General features: G+C 52.0%; 2 protein-coding genes across 8 annotated transcripts in view; one reads left to right on the forward strand and one right to left on the reverse strand.

Moving 5' to 3' along the window:
- The window catches only part of Slc39a13 (solute carrier family 39 member 13), an 8,482-nt gene extending 3,306 nt beyond the window's left edge, over nucleotides 1–5,176 (forward strand). Inside the window, exons 3-10 of one of the 5 annotated variants that reach the window (XM_029568570.1) lie at nucleotides 757–870; nucleotides 1,248–1,372; nucleotides 1,764–1,865; nucleotides 1,967–2,056; nucleotides 3,294–3,344; nucleotides 3,572–3,700; nucleotides 3,808–3,968; nucleotides 4,067–5,176. In XM_029568570.1, coding sequence (XP_029424430.1) covers nucleotides 757–870; nucleotides 1,248–1,372; nucleotides 1,764–1,865; nucleotides 1,967–2,056; nucleotides 3,294–3,344; nucleotides 3,572–3,700; nucleotides 3,808–3,968; nucleotides 4,067–4,142 — 848 coding nt within the window. In that variant the 3' untranslated portion in view covers nucleotides 4,143–5,176. Of the gene's footprint in view, nucleotides 1–756; nucleotides 871–1,247; nucleotides 1,373–1,763; nucleotides 1,866–1,966; nucleotides 2,057–3,293; nucleotides 3,345–3,571; nucleotides 3,705–3,807; nucleotides 3,969–4,066 lie in introns of all 5 variants that reach the window. The other 4 variants (XM_008843615.3, XM_008843612.3, XM_029568572.1 and 1 more) reach the window with 4 other exon arrangements.
- Nucleotides 5,177–7,780: 2,604 nt separating this feature from the next.
- On the reverse strand, nucleotides 7,781–14,074 carry Psmc3 (proteasome 26S subunit, ATPase 3). Of its 3 annotated transcripts, XR_607629.3 has the most exons (13): nucleotides 13,772–14,013; nucleotides 13,411–13,494; nucleotides 12,698–12,823; nucleotides 12,210–12,314; nucleotides 12,055–12,117; nucleotides 11,674–11,811; nucleotides 10,831–10,974; nucleotides 10,570–10,718; nucleotides 9,756–9,852; nucleotides 9,421–9,566; nucleotides 8,585–8,666; nucleotides 8,285–8,447; nucleotides 7,781–7,795 (listed from the first exon to the last, which is right to left on the reverse strand). XR_607629.3 is itself a non-coding variant. In XM_008843610.3 (12 exons), exons 1-12 carry the CDS (start codon nucleotides 13,844–13,846, stop codon nucleotides 8,337–8,339), a joined length of 1,320 nt encoding a protein of 439 aa, XP_008841832.1. In that variant the 5' UTR covers nucleotides 13,847–14,074; the 3' UTR covers nucleotides 8,268–8,336. The 3 variants fall into 3 exon arrangements, 2 of the variants coding, with proteins under 2 accessions (XP_008841832.1, XP_029424426.1); XM_008843610.3 differs by lacking the exon at nucleotides 7,781–7,795 and having other exon boundaries at nucleotides 8,268–8,447; nucleotides 13,772–14,074; XM_029568566.1 differs by lacking the exons at nucleotides 7,781–7,795; nucleotides 13,772–14,013 and adding an exon at nucleotides 13,584–13,684 and having other exon boundaries at nucleotides 8,268–8,447.

Genomic DNA, 14,074 nt, shown 5'->3' on the forward strand with positions numbered 1-14,074 from the left:
CAGCTGTCTCTGTTCTCTAGACCTCAGTTGCTCTCTCTAACCAATGAGTTGAATTTGGCTGTCATAGGACACTTCCAATTGTAGATGTGCAAGTTAGTAAAAGTCCTCAAATCTCTGTCACTTTTCTGAGGGTAACAGTACCAAGGAGATAAACTCCCATTTAATGAGCACTTGCTCTATATGTTTAATTCTGACAAGATCCAGTTTATACCTGGGGAGAGTGGCCTCAGAAGTTATCTGCAGGGGCTAGAGAGATGGTTCAGGGGTTAAGAGCCCTGACTACTCTTGGAGAGGAACTCTGGCTTCAATTCCTAGCACCTACACAGTGGCTAGCAACTGTCCTTAACACCAGTTCCAGGGGATCCGATGCCTTCTTCTGGCCTCTGTGGGCAATGCATAACATAGGTGCACTTACATATAGGGCAGGCAAAACAGTTCTACACATAAAATAAAAATTAGTAAGAAGGTATCTGCAGGTTGCTGGTTGATGAACTGGGGAGCTGAGACTTACCAAGGATCAAAAATCATCTCTTAACCAGTGTGCAGTAGTAAGTGAATCTATAGTGGATCTTAAGGCTGTGGTGTGTTCCTCCTGAGCACCCAGCCCTTGCTGGGCCTATGGCGTGAGAGACCTTGAAGAACAGCTGCCCATATCCAGCTTTTGGAGGCTTGCAGTCTAGAAAGCCAGTGAGCTGGGTGAATTGGGAGCCAGTAATTCCAGGGGCTCAACCCTGACCTCACCTCTCTGCCTTGCAGCGGGGGCCTGGCGCCTGAAGCAGCTGCTCAGCTTTGCCTTGGGGGGACTCTTGGGCAATGTGTTTCTGCACCTGCTGCCAGAAGCATGGGCCTACACGTGTAGCATCAGTGCTGGTGAGTGAGGGCACAAAGCAGGGCCAGGAGGGTCAGAATGGAGAGCTGGTGTCCATATTTAAGGTTAGCCTAGGCCCTGTCTGCTCTGCAGGGTCTGGGAGAGAGATATAGGGAGAGCCAGCAGGAAACTTGTCTGAAAGGGAAATGTTGTTGTCTGAGCCCCACACCCTGACCTCTGTGGAAGTCCCAGAGCTTGCCTGTTCAGCCAGTCCCTCCTCCCAGTTCTCCAGCCTGTAGCCACACACACATAACACCCTCAATCCCCATACCTCTTCACCCCTGCTGTATTCCCCCACACAGCCCTGCCCTAAATCCCATTCCAGATGGCCCCCTCCTAGCCACTGGCTTGGCATGACCTATTAGTGTTCCCTCTGCAGGTGGTGAGGGGCAGAGCCTGCAGCAACAGCAACGGCTTGGGCTGTGGGTCATTGCTGGTTTCCTGACCTTCCTGGCCTTGGAGAAGATGTTCCTGAACAGCAAGGAGAAGGAGGGGCCCAGCCAGGTGAGCCCCAACCCAAAGCATAGATATGTCTGCTTGTGTTCTGGAGTCGTATCCAGGGCCTGCAGAGGCCCAAGGTCTGAGTTGTTAAGCCCTGGAAAAAAGGGGTCTCCTGGGCCTCTTTCCCAGGAACTGTGGAGGGTGGGCCAACTTCTTAAGGATCTGGAGAGTGACTGCATCAGCCTCTGAGGTAGTTTGATCTGATAGACAGATAGTGACAGCATTGTGGGATTGGGTATCTAATGAGTTTGGGGGAATTCAGCTGATAGAGCAGCAAAGTCTAGCCAGATAAGAGGTACCCCTGTGTCTCTTGTCCATCTCACTCTCCCCTTCTGTCTGCCTGGCTGAGTGGGGGGCATCTAATGTCACCTCTCTCTCCTTCTCCTGGCCCTAGGCCCCCAGCAAAGACCCCACTGCTGCCGCGCTCAATGGAGGCCACTGTCTGGCCCAGCCGGCTGCAGAGCCCGGCCTGAGAGCCGTGGTCCGGAACCTCAAAGTGAGTGGCCCCGGAGGGCCCCCCTCCTGCAGCTGTAAAGCTGAATGGCCAGCTCAGCCCTGCCTGACCAGCTCAGCCTGGCTTTCTCTTCCCTTACCCAGGTCAGTGGCTATCTCAACCTGCTGGCTAACACCATAGACAACTTCACTCATGGGCTGGCTGTGGCTGCCAGCTTCCTTGTGAGCAAGAAGGTAAGTAGAGGCTGGGCAGGTGGGGCTTTGGCATTTCTGATGGGAATGATAATGCCATTGTTGACTAATTGGATCCACTTCCAAAATATAGAGCCTGTACTACTTACTGTTATTACCAGTTCCCTTCTGCAGTCCCCTGTCCTCCGTCATTTCTGAAATGCTGCCATAGTTTCTTCATTGTCTCCCTGCACCTTTTATTATTCTTCAAAGATTTTGATTGCCTGGTGTGGTGGCATACTCCTTTAATCCCAGCACTTGGGAGGCAGAGACAGGTGGATCTGTGAGATCCAGGCCAGCCTGGTCTACATAGCAAGTTCCAGGCTAGCTGGAGCTACAGGGAGACAGTCTCAAAAAAATTTTTTTCTGTGTGTGTGTGCGTGTGTGCGTGTGTGTATACACATGCCAGGTATGTGTGAGTGCCCACAGAGGCCAGAAGAGGGCATCAGATCCCAGGGAGCTGGAATTATAGGTAATTATGAGCCCACTGATGTGGGTGCTGGGAACTCAACTTGGGTCCTCTGAAAAAGCAGGAAGTGCTCTTAACTACTAAGCCATCTCTCCAACCCTCTTCCCCACCATTGTCTCAGGTCACTATTCTGGTTTCCTGCACTCCTTGTTAGGCTTCCTCTATCAAGCTCCTAAATCGGCCCTGTCTGCTTATAGATGTTTCTCCCTTCACCTCCTCCTCCTGCTCTCTATGCTCTGGCCCTAGTGGTCTATATACTTGAACTGGCCACATTATTTCCTGCTTTGCTGTTCCCTCTGTATGGACATTCTGTATGGAATGTCCTTTGGAATATCTGATTCCTCATCCCTTTGGCCTCAACTCCTAAGAGGCATTTGCTGTACTCCTCCTCAAGTCAGGCCCCTGTTCTCCCTACCTGTTCCAGGGCACCCAGTCCCATCTTCTTCATAGCATGGTGCCACATGAGCCACACAGGTGTTTGTGTTTCACAATCCTGTCTCAATAATGCACAGCTTGCAGACTGCATACATCCCAAGGTAGCTATGACTGCAGCCCAGCACATTTGTGGATGACATCAAGTTGCAGTATCAAGACTGTTAGTGCCATGAGGCTCCTTATCTCCTTTAGTTGCTGCTGTCTTTCCCATAGCCAACAGTGTCCAGCTCAGAGCAGGCTCAGGGCAGAGTAGTACATAGCTGCAGAGGGAGTGGGTATGGGGGAAACCTGGTTCCCCAGAAAAGGCCCCACAGATTCAGGCTCTTGTCTCTGCAGATTGGGCTTCTGACCACCATGGCCATCCTCCTACATGAGATCCCCCATGAGGTAAGTGCCCCAGAGGGTGAGCTCAGAGCCAAGGATCCAGGATTCTCATGCTCCACGTGTGTAGAACTCACACAAAGCTAGGGCTTTGTGGTGGGCCTTCCCAGCAGAGATGGGCTGTAGTCACAGCTTCTTTGGTATTGGCCCAGGGGCAGGGTTGAGGTAGGAAGTGGGTATCCATGTAATCTGGTCCAGCTGTGGCCCAGGGTGAACATCTCACCTCCCCTCAGGTGGGCGACTTTGCTATCCTGCTCCGGGCTGGCTTTGACCGATGGACTGCAGCTAAGCTTCAGTTCTCAACAGCACTGGGGGGCCTGCTGGGTGCCTGTTTTGCCATCTGTACACAGTCCCCCAAAGGAGTAGGTACGGGCATGGTGGGTGGTGGCATTCAACAGAGGTATAACAGCCAAATAGTACAGCTGCCTTGCTGCTGTTATTGGCCTGGGCATGACTGTTCTCCCATTAGGGAGGGAGTGGGACATATACAGTCCCTAGACTCACAGCCAGTTGGGCATCCTCCTCTACAGAGGAGACAGTGGCCTGGATCCTGCCCTTCACCTCTGGAGGCTTTCTCTATATTGCCCTGGTGAACGTGTTGCCTGACCTCTTGGAAGAAGAAGACCCATGGTGAGTGACCCACTGGGATGGCCACTGATGGGGGCCCAGGAGAGCTCCAGCCTCTGCCCACCCTACCTCCGCCCTCTGAGCCAGTTGTCTCCCCACAGGCACTCCCTCCAGCAGGTGCTGCTGCTCTGCTCTGGCATCATGGTGATGGTGCTGCTTTCATTCTTCGTTGAGTAGCCATCGCTGACACCCCACACTGCATAGCAAGCAATAAGACTCCGATTTGTTCTGTGACTATGTGTGTGAGAGGTGGAGGGCGAATGTCATGAAAACCAGCCTCCCACTAGACAAGGACGGTGTGTGTGATGTGCATGTGTGACCAGAGGTGTGTGTGTGAGACCGACACTGTGATCCCTGTGTGTAGGGCCCAGGGCCCTGCACAGCACCTGCCCCAGCACAGGCCTCACCTGGCACTCCACAAGGAGAGCGGGCAAGGAGCCCAGGACTGCAGAGAACCCCAAAGTTGTCCCTCCTGGACCTATAGCCTGAGGGAGTAATTAAACCTCTGCTCATAGATCTGGGCCCTGAGCAGCCTAGGGGCAGAGGCTGGGCAGCATTTCTCTGCTGTCCATTTTCCCAGCCCTTCCTGCACCACTTCTATAGCCAAAGAAAAGGGAGGTGGGTGCTTTGTAGCCCTGGCCCACAGAGCACTGAGCAGGCAGCTGCTCTAGGACTTTTTCCTCAGGGCTGCCTGCCTGGCCAGCACCTGTTGACCCAGCAAATGCTCCCTGGCAGCACCGGAAGTGCTTGCCACTTTAGCTGCCCAACAGCAGCCTGCAGAGTAGCAGGCAGCCTCAGGCTAGAGGCCTCCCAGTCCAACTCAGGGATGCTCCTGCCAGCACAGGGTCCAGCAGACATGCCCTGCCACCCTTCTCTGCTCAGGCCCCTTGTCCTTTGGGTTGGGAGTAAGGTGGGGGCGGTGAAGGCTCCACATTGTCAGCACTCAGGAATGTGAACTGGGAGAATGCTGAAGCCATAATCCCCAGCTATTTCCCTTGGCTGACGCCCAGGGACTCAGATGGCCCACTCTACAGCCAGGCTCTAGCCCTGCCACTCGACTGTGGGTGTTTGAGAAGTGGCCACTGAAGAGTATGAATGGTTCCATAGTAGTCTTGCTGTGGTACATCTTTATCTGTAAATACATGTTCTATAGATATGAATAAATATTATCCGGACCAGCTGTCTGCTCCTCACAAAGGTCCGTGGCCAAACAGGGCTTTTGCTCGTGCTCTGCCCAGGTTGTGCTTGCTATATACCTCTGAACATTTCACATTTTTTTCTGCCTTGTTTCAGTGTTACCCTTTTATCCCAATAGCTGAGCACCATTATGAGCCTGCCATTAGGCCACCTTGGCCCTTCATCACCCTCAAGGATCTTTTCATAAACCTATAAGCCAATGATTTTTCCCTGTCCTCTCTTAGCAATTCTTATCAAGGAAGTTCTGACCACAAAATAATCTCCAGGTTTGACCTCAATGAGATTATAGTTCATTTAAGAAATCTGGGTATGGCGGCAAACTACTATAATCTCAGCATTTAGGTGGAGGCAGGAGGATCAAGAGTTAAAGGCCAGCCTGGGCTATGAAACCGTCTTAAAAAACAAGAAAAGGAGGTGGGTGGGAAGAAAAGCATTGGTTATAGTAGTCCAGCCCTCTAATAGCAGCACTCAGGCTAAAGGATGATGAGTTCAAGACCAGCCTGGGCTTCATAGGAAGACCTGTAATTGTGGCCAGCCCACTCCCCACAAGAAACAAGGAGAAAGGATTTTTACCATGTCCCCTTCCTCAGAATGCTGTTATCCTCACACACCAGGGGGCGCTGCTTCCCCATGGTCCCATCAGCAGCTGCAGAAGGCATTCTTGCTTTCCTCTCTACTCTCGAAACCAACAAGTGGCCTTCAGTAGCCCACTGGCTGGGACAAGCCATCTATGCAGTGTCACTGAGTCTAGTACAGTTGGTGGGGAAAAAAATCAGCTTCCCCCTTAACTGGAATGCTCAGCTGTTAGTTTTCTAGCAGCCAAACATCCAGGAGGGGCATATCTGTTCCACCTAGTTTTGGCATACCCAATAAGATAACTGTCCCAAGGGCCTCAGTAGTCCAGGACTGAAAGAGCCCACAGTTGTCTTCAACTAGGCAGATGCTCAGGGCTGCCAGGTGTGGAGCCCTGCTGGGAGGCTGACAGGCACGTGCCAAAGTTAAAACCAACCACTGCACTCGGCATTGATGGAGGTGGGGAGGAGGACCCTGTTTTATAATGAAAAGGTGAGTATGGTGCCTGTGGATTCACTTGGGTGTGGTCAAGAACAAATTCCATCTGGTTATAAGGGAGTAGGGGCACCAAGTCCACACCAGGATACAGAGCCAACACTTCAATGGCTGTGCTGCCAGGCTTCTGGAGCAGGAGTTGGAGAATCAGTGAGCTCACCAGGCAGGATCCAAGGCCCAGAGCCAGGCTACTTCAGGGAGGTCAAACTAGAGGGAAGTCAGAGCCAGGAAGACAAGGCTGTGGAGGTACCACAGCAGCTTGCTGTAGTGATGTCCACTTGAACAGCAGAAAAAGGAAAGGGAAGTGACTAGGGGCTTTTGCCCCTTTTGGACAAGAAAGCTTAAATTTTGAGGGTTATTGCCCTTGAAAGGCCATTCAGGGCCACCAAAGTCCAAACAGCTCAAAGTTGACTGACGGGTCTGACTACTATGCCACCTCATAGGCTTGACCTGGTTGCTTGACTACATCTATAAATGGAGTACATCTGGGGCCAGTGAGATGGCCAAGTGGATAAAGGCACTTGCTGTGCAAGTTTGGAGATCTGAGTTCAATCCCCAGGACCTATTTAAGGTGGAGGGAGAGAAAGTTTTCCTCCACAAAGTTTTCCTCTGACCACATATGCACTGCAACTTGTGCTGTGGCGCACCACACACACATACACACACAATAAGTTAACAATGGGGACACTACAGTGGCTATTCTGATAACTAGGTAAAATGTATGCATTAAGAGCTGTACAAGGGCTAGGGACATATCTTGGTTGCGTGCTTGCCTAGCATGCACTAAGTCTTGGGTTCCATCAGCACCACATAAAACCAGAAGTGGCAGAACAAGCCTGTATCTCAACACTTGAGAGATGCAGACAGAGGATCAGAAATTGAAAGTGAACTTTAGGTACATATTGAGTTCAAGGCCAGACTGGACTACATGACACCTTGTCTCAAGAAAAAGGCCTGTACAGTATGCAGCCCAGTGAGCACTCAAGGAATACCCCACACTAGTCAAATGTGAAGTGGAGAGCTGCAAGTCACCCACAGATAGACTAGGACCAGCAAGACTCCATAGCACTGAAGGCTGAGGAGCTCCATTGGGAGCGGGGCAGACAGCTGATTCCAGGGCTGGTGAGGATACAGGTTAGGCCTGAGGAGCTTTCAGAATGGATCTTGCTCAAGGCTCATTTGTCAGCCAAAAGAAACAGGATGATGGGCTGATGAGACCTATGGAGAAAATGGGGTCCATAAACCTGGAAACTCAGGATTTGTTTCAAGAGCCCTAAAGCCTTGGCTTAACAAAGCAACAAGGACTAGGCTAGAGCACCAAAATGCAAAATGGGAAATTCTAGCTTCTGTTTAGGCTCTTCATTCTGGAACTTCAAGGCCACAAGCCCCTAAAAAGGCCCAAGAATAGAAGTAGTTGTCCTAGTTTGTTTCTTCATTGCTATGACAAAATACTCTGACCACTACCAACTTGGAGAGGAAAGGGTTTATTTAGCTTACATATCCCGGGTCACAGTTCATCTGGGAGCCCAAGGTAGGAACTCAGGGCAGGAACCTGGAGGCAGGAGCTGGAGCACAGACCATGGAGGAACGCTGCTTACTGGCTTGCTCCCCTGGCCCCTACTCAGCCTGCTTTCTTGTGCAACACAGGCCCACCTGCCCAGGGGTGGCACCACCCATAGTGGGCTGGGCCCTCCCACATCACTCAACAATCAAGAAGGTGCCCCATGGACATGGCCATAGGCCAGTCCAATGAAAGCAATTCCCCAACTGAGGCTCCTTCAACCCAGGTGTGTCAAGTTGACACTAAAGCTATCCAGCACAGTAGTGAATGTGGAAGAGAGGCTTTAGGGAGATTTGGGGCAGGAGTGGAGAAGATTCCAGGCAACAGGTATACCCTGAACCTCCCGACAGGACCTTACCCAGACAACTGCAGCCATGGCCATCTCATGGATTTCCCAGCTGTAGCCCCAGGAGAACGAGCCTCCTCTCTACATCCCACTCTTCTCAGAGCCCAGGGAAGGTAAGACAGACAGCAGGCAGGAAACACAAACCACCTTTTATTACTAACTTGAACCAGCAGGGCAGGGAATAGACCCAGAGGTGGCCCTAGGCGTAGTACTGCAGGTTGGCTTTCTTCTTGGCCTGCACCTCCAGGATGCCCTCCATATAGTCCTCATGGGTGAGCTCCGTGGCACCCCTGCGCAGTGCGATCATACCCTGCAGCCAAGATGGATACAGTCTAGGGTGCCTCCCTGTACCCTGGGCCCAGATCCCAAAGGCCTGGACCCCTGACCTATCCAGAGAAGGGGCAAGGCTTAAAGCAACCTACCCACCCATCCTTCCTTTCCACTTACCGCCTCCACACACACAGCCTTGCACTGGGCCCCATTGAAGTCATCAGTGCAACGGGCCAGCTCCTCATAGTTCACATCAGGACTAGAGAAAGGACAGATATCACAAGGCTCAGTTACTTATTGGGAGGGGACAGAAATGGGAAGATGTCTTACTATGTCTCATCAAGCAGTGAAGTCAAATCATTCTGTGATGGTAAGCAAGTCCTTTACCCACACTGACTCTTCTTAGAATAAAGTATGGTAGAGCAACTTATTTCTAGGATCTCTTAGAGTCTAGCCTTGTAGAACTCTGCATCTGGGACTCTAGGGACCAACTCAGCCTAAGGTGGCAGGGCAGGACATTATGAAGATGAAAGATGGCATCACAACCCCACAGAGCCCTGAATCAGCCAGCACAATGCTGCAGCCACATCTGTCCTGTGCTAAACACTGTGTCTGTACTATGATGTCCTTTCTCACATCCCAAAGAGCAGGACAATTATCCCCAGGTCTCAAATAACATGTTTAGAGGGGTTTGGCGATCTGCTGAAGACTACAGTTTTGAGCTCAGGCACTGAGCCCTGGCTAGATTCCCCTAGGTCATGCTTACGCTGTGCCCACCTGCTGGGCTGTAGAGGTCTGTGTGCCTTCAGATGTGGGGAGGATGAATGAGGTGCAGGTGAATTGATCACTAAAGCACCTAGAATTGGGTCTGAGCCTCAGGCAGTAACAAACAGCAGTGTGTGCATGCATGGGAATGGGAGGAGCGCTCAAGAGACACTGAGGAAGCTCAGAACAGAAGAGGTGAGAACTGAGAGTCTGACCCACTGCTGTTGCTCACTTGGGTCTCTGCTCACCTGACATTCATCTTCCGGGAGTGGATCTGCATGATTCTGGCCCGGGCCTCTTCATTGGGCATTGGGAACTCAATCTTACGGTCCAGGCGGCCTGAGCGGAGCAGGGCAGGATCCAGGATGTCCACCCTGTTAGTGGCTGCAATCACCTATGGAAACAGAGAAATGACTGCACAAACTGAGGAGCAGGGCATCCACCTACAGGCACAGTCATGGTCATAACAAGCAGGAGGCAGCCCAGGGCATGCGGAAGACAGCAGAAAATTCCAGCTGTAGCACTCACTAGCAGGTGACCTGGGACGGCCCCCTAACTGCTGAGTGGCACTTCCTTCACTCACCTTTACTTGGGTGTTGGGCTGGAAGCCATCCAGCTGGTTCAGAAGCTCCAACATGGTCCTCTGCACCTCCCGGTCCCCGGCCTTCTCACTGTCAAAGCTGGAGTGCACAGAAAGCCAAGATACCAGTGAGACCACAGCTTAGGCAGAACCCCACCACCACCTGCAAGCTATCCCAACTTGTCTAGGGAAATGGCTGCCTCGACTTGGGGCTCCCAGCCCAGGGACTGGCACAGAGAAAGGTATCACTAACAGGTAACCACAGCAGTCAGAACCCAGAGAAACTTCTGAACTCAGGTGCTGGATTAAGGATAAACAGTGAGCAGGAACAGCCAGGACCTAGTCTTTGGCTCTGACCAAGGAATGATCCCACAGAGCTAAAGCTCAGAAATACCTAGGCTCAGAGATCAGGAAGCCCAAAGAAGGGTCCCTGAAAACAATGGCTGGGAAACCATGGAGAGAACAGGAGAGCCAGCTGTGCTGAAAACCAAGTGGATCCATGGGGTGCTGAGGTAGGGGAGAACAGAGTAAGGCTGAAAGACTAGCAACTCCAAGTGGGGCCTTGTAGGCCACATAAGTCTAGCACTTATGCCAAGGAGCAACTGGGTGACCTAGAAGGGGTTTTAAATAGGATCTCTGCATGTAGGGACTTTGGGTACATGTGAGGCAACCAGATTTGTTCTGAGAGGAATGTGACAGCTTTGAGAAATTTGGAAGCAGAACAAGGTGGGAAAGGGCTAGAACTTAACACAGATAGGAGTTGAGCCTCTCCACAGAAAGAAAGAGGTGGGGGAGAGAGACCCCAGCACTCCCTTACCGCTTGGTGCCAATGGCGTCCAACTCATCAATGAAGATGATTGATGGCGCCTTCTCCTTGGCCAGGGCAAAGGCATCACGGACCAGCTTGGCACCATCTCCAATGAACATCTGTACCAGCTGGGGGCCGGCCAACTTCAAGAAGGTGGCCTGAGAACAAGGGCATAAATCAGAACAAAGGCACAAGAGGCTCCAAGGATCCCCCAGGTCATTGCATACAGCCTCAGCCCCACTCACCTCCTTCCCACACCCCCATACACACCTTAGTCTGAGCAGCACAGGCTCGGGCCAGCAGTGTCTTTCCTGTACCAGGTGGTCCATACATCAGCACCCCTTTCGGGGGTTGGATACCCAAGTTTTCAAACTTCTCTTTGTGGTTCATAGGCAGGACAATGGCCTCCACCAGCTGCCAGGAAGAAGTCCTGGGTGAGGAAAGTGATGCCCTGAGGGCTCCTACAGCCCAACCCTCAGTGACTTCCAAACCTAATCTGCACCCCTCCAACTCCAATCCAGGGACACTTTCCTCTCCTTCCCCAACAATAAAAAGACAAGAAAGAACCAACCTCCTAAGGACAGGAAGATGTGGTAGAAAAGACACTGGGCTGGGTGTGTGGTTCAGTGAGTAAGAGAGCTTGCTGTGCAAACATGAAGACCTGAGTTCAAATCCCTAGCACCCATGTAAAAAGACTGGCAAGGCCACAAGCCTATAACCCCAGTGCTTTGGGGGGATCGGGGAGGGGAGGCATAGATAGAAGGATCACTGGGGCTTGCTGGCCATCAATCTTAGCTCCAGATTCAGTAAGAGGCAGAGGCAGAAAGTGATAGCGGATACCTGACATCTTCCTCTGGCTTCCAAGTATACCCATGTACATGCACTCAGACACAATACAGACAGGCAGATAGACATTGGGCTAAGAACAGGAGCCTGAGTGGAGTTCTGGCCCTAACCTCCTGTGGCCTTGGGCATGCCCTCCAATCTCTCTGGGACCCTTGGGCCGCTATGCTACAAGGATAAGAGGTGCAGTAAGGGGATACATTCTAGTCAGTGAGGAAGAAAAACATGAAAGGCTGGTAAGGCTGCTGGCAGCTGCCAAGCCTCCCTCACCTCCTGGATCTGCTTGTCCAGGCCTCCGATGTCACTGTATTGCTCTGTGGGCCGCTCATCCACCTCCATGGCCTTCACCCGTGAGTCGTACTCTGTAGGCAGGGTCTCCAGGATCAGATAGGAGTCTTTGTTCACACCCTGAGGACAGAGCATGAAGCCTTCAGATTTGTCCCAGCTCTGCCCAATGGGCTTGGGGACAGTTATCTATAGTGAAAGGAAAACTACAGGACTGGGAAATGGCAAGAATCAAAGAGCAAGCAGACAGACCCCTGACTCTTGGGCTGCTTGCTATGCCAAGTTTAAAAGCAACAATGCCCTGGGTCAGTATGAGAAGCTCTGATTCAATGGAATCAGGCCTGCCTGCACTCAGACACCACTCACCACCAGGTCTCCTGGCTTCAGCTTTTCTGCATCCACCAAGCCAATCACAGGCAGGAAGTATGTCTGTGGGAAAAATTGCAGTCTCAGCCACTGTCCTCACTGAAACTCCTAGGGCTACCCCACATTTACCCATTCTATAATCAAGCCAGCCTTACCTGTCGTGTGGAAGTTTTGATCACTGCACACTTGCCCTTCCTCTGGGAGTCCAGGTCGATATTGGCACCGTCCTCTTCCTGGTCATTGGGATCAACGTCCAGCAGCTAAGAAGGAAAAACATTCAGCCTCTTGCAATTCCCAGAGCTCAGGGCTGCCTGGGCCAAAACAATTTTCCCACTCACAAGGCCACTGGGCCCTACTTCACCCCTCAAACTAGGCTTAAGCCTAGTAAAGGTACAGTTGATACGCCAGAGGATTGATAAAAATTGTTTAAATGCTGTTTCTATACACATCTGCCCCAGGAAGAAAAAAGGAGGCATGTGAGACTTCCAAGGCCTCTGCAGGCCTAGATCTAGGAAGGGGCCTCTGGAGCTATAGCTCTAACACAGTTTGGCTTAAAAACTTATACCCACTCTAACCCTATGAGCCCATCCTAGACTGTCTCCGAGCCCCACTGACTCATCTTCCCCTCCACATACACACACACCTCGATGACGTTGGAAACAAGGTAAGGCAGGGTTTTGTTCACTTTGATTTTCTCACTGTTCTCTTTGATTTTGTCTTTCATGGCTTGGAGTTCATGAGTGACCCGCAACACTTCACTTTTCATGATCTGGGATGACAGAAACCAAATGTTCAACCCTGGCTCATCTTACATTAGGGCCCTGTAACTGACGAGGCCTAGGCTGCCCAGGGGACCCTCCTACATCTATCCAACCATGTCTAAGGCTTTCTGGAAGCGCAGGCTGCCTGTGTCTATATGCAGCACAAATCAAGAGTCTGGTTTGAAAACTTCCAGGCAAAGTAGCAGTGACATAACTTTTTCACGGGGTGGGGGAAGATTCCTCTCTGAGCCTAGTTTCCTCATTTGTAAAATGGAGATTTACTAAAACGAGTCTGTTGCCTTTTGCTTCCAGATAGTCTCATTGTGTAGCCCAGGCTGGCCTGTAAAAACATTACTGTGCATACTTAAAGACTTCCTTGGGAAAGGGGATTTGATAACTCATCTCAGGTTAGGCCCCAATCTTTCTGTCCATTCTCCCTTTTTAAGGTTTTGTTTTCTTTTTTCTTCTTCTGGTCCCAGGAGGAAGTCCCAAGCCCCAGGCCTCCTGCACTGAGGTGGAAAGGAAGTAGACCATCAGGGTGGGCCGGGTCTGTCCAGCTGGGGTCCCACCGCCTGCACCTGAGACACGCGCCCACCTTGATCTCGCTGTCCAGCAGCCGTGTACGCTGGATGATCTCTTCTGTGGACATCTTGAGCACCTCCTCCCCAATGCCATCTTGCTGTTTAAAGAAAAAGGTTACTTATTTACTGTTACTCAGGCTGGCACCCCGCGTTCCCACTGCCCCACTCGTTGCCTCAGTTTCCCTACCCTTAAATGCAGGACGAAGAAGCAGAGACCTCTGCCCACATCCCAAGCGGCCCTGTCCCCGGGTTCGGGGCGGATCTTGACTCCCAGCCATCTCTTCCCCTCCGGCCAAGAGTGTCTTGCCCTTTGGCCCGAGCTCGGGGACCCGCCCCCCTCCCCGTCCCCCAGTCCCCAGGACTCCCGGCTCCCACCTCAGCTTCATCCCACACGGTCGCCATCTTCTCCTGCCGAGTCACTGGACTCTCGGGCGTCGGCAGCAGATTCATTTCCTGCAGAAGGCCGCACTGGGACTGCGCAGGAACCCCGGCGGCAGACTAACGCGGCCTTTCCTATCGCCTTTCTCGATCTGTGGAGAACCTCTCCCACAAATCCTGACTCCGGACGGAATTAGCTCTGGACGCGGCACGCAACGAATCTGTTGCTCCGACTCCAGGAACCAAACAGGGTCACAGAGCCCGCCCCCGGGGATCGCGGTGGCTCCGGTTAGGGCCGGG

The sequence above is a fragment of the Nannospalax galili genome, unplaced genomic scaffold (assembly GCF_000622305.1).
Source record: "Nannospalax galili isolate Female #2095 unplaced genomic scaffold, S.galili_v1.0 scaffold1200, whole genome shotgun sequence".
Taxonomy (NCBI): domain Eukaryota; kingdom Metazoa; phylum Chordata; class Mammalia; order Rodentia; family Spalacidae; genus Nannospalax; species Nannospalax galili.

Coding starts and splice junctions, on each gene's coding strand:
- Psmc3 (XM_008843610.3), bottom strand. CDS start 13,846: ATGAATCTGCTGCCGACGCCCGAGAGTCCAGTGACTCGGCAGGAGAAG. Junction 11,812..12,054: donor TGAAGCCAGGAGACCTGGTG/GTGAGTGGTGTC, acceptor CTCTGTCCTCAG/GGTGTGAACAAAGACTCCTA. Junction 10,975..11,673: donor TGGACAAGCAGATCCAGGAG/GTGAGGGAGGCT, acceptor TCTTCCTGGCAG/CTGGTGGAGGCCATTGTCCT.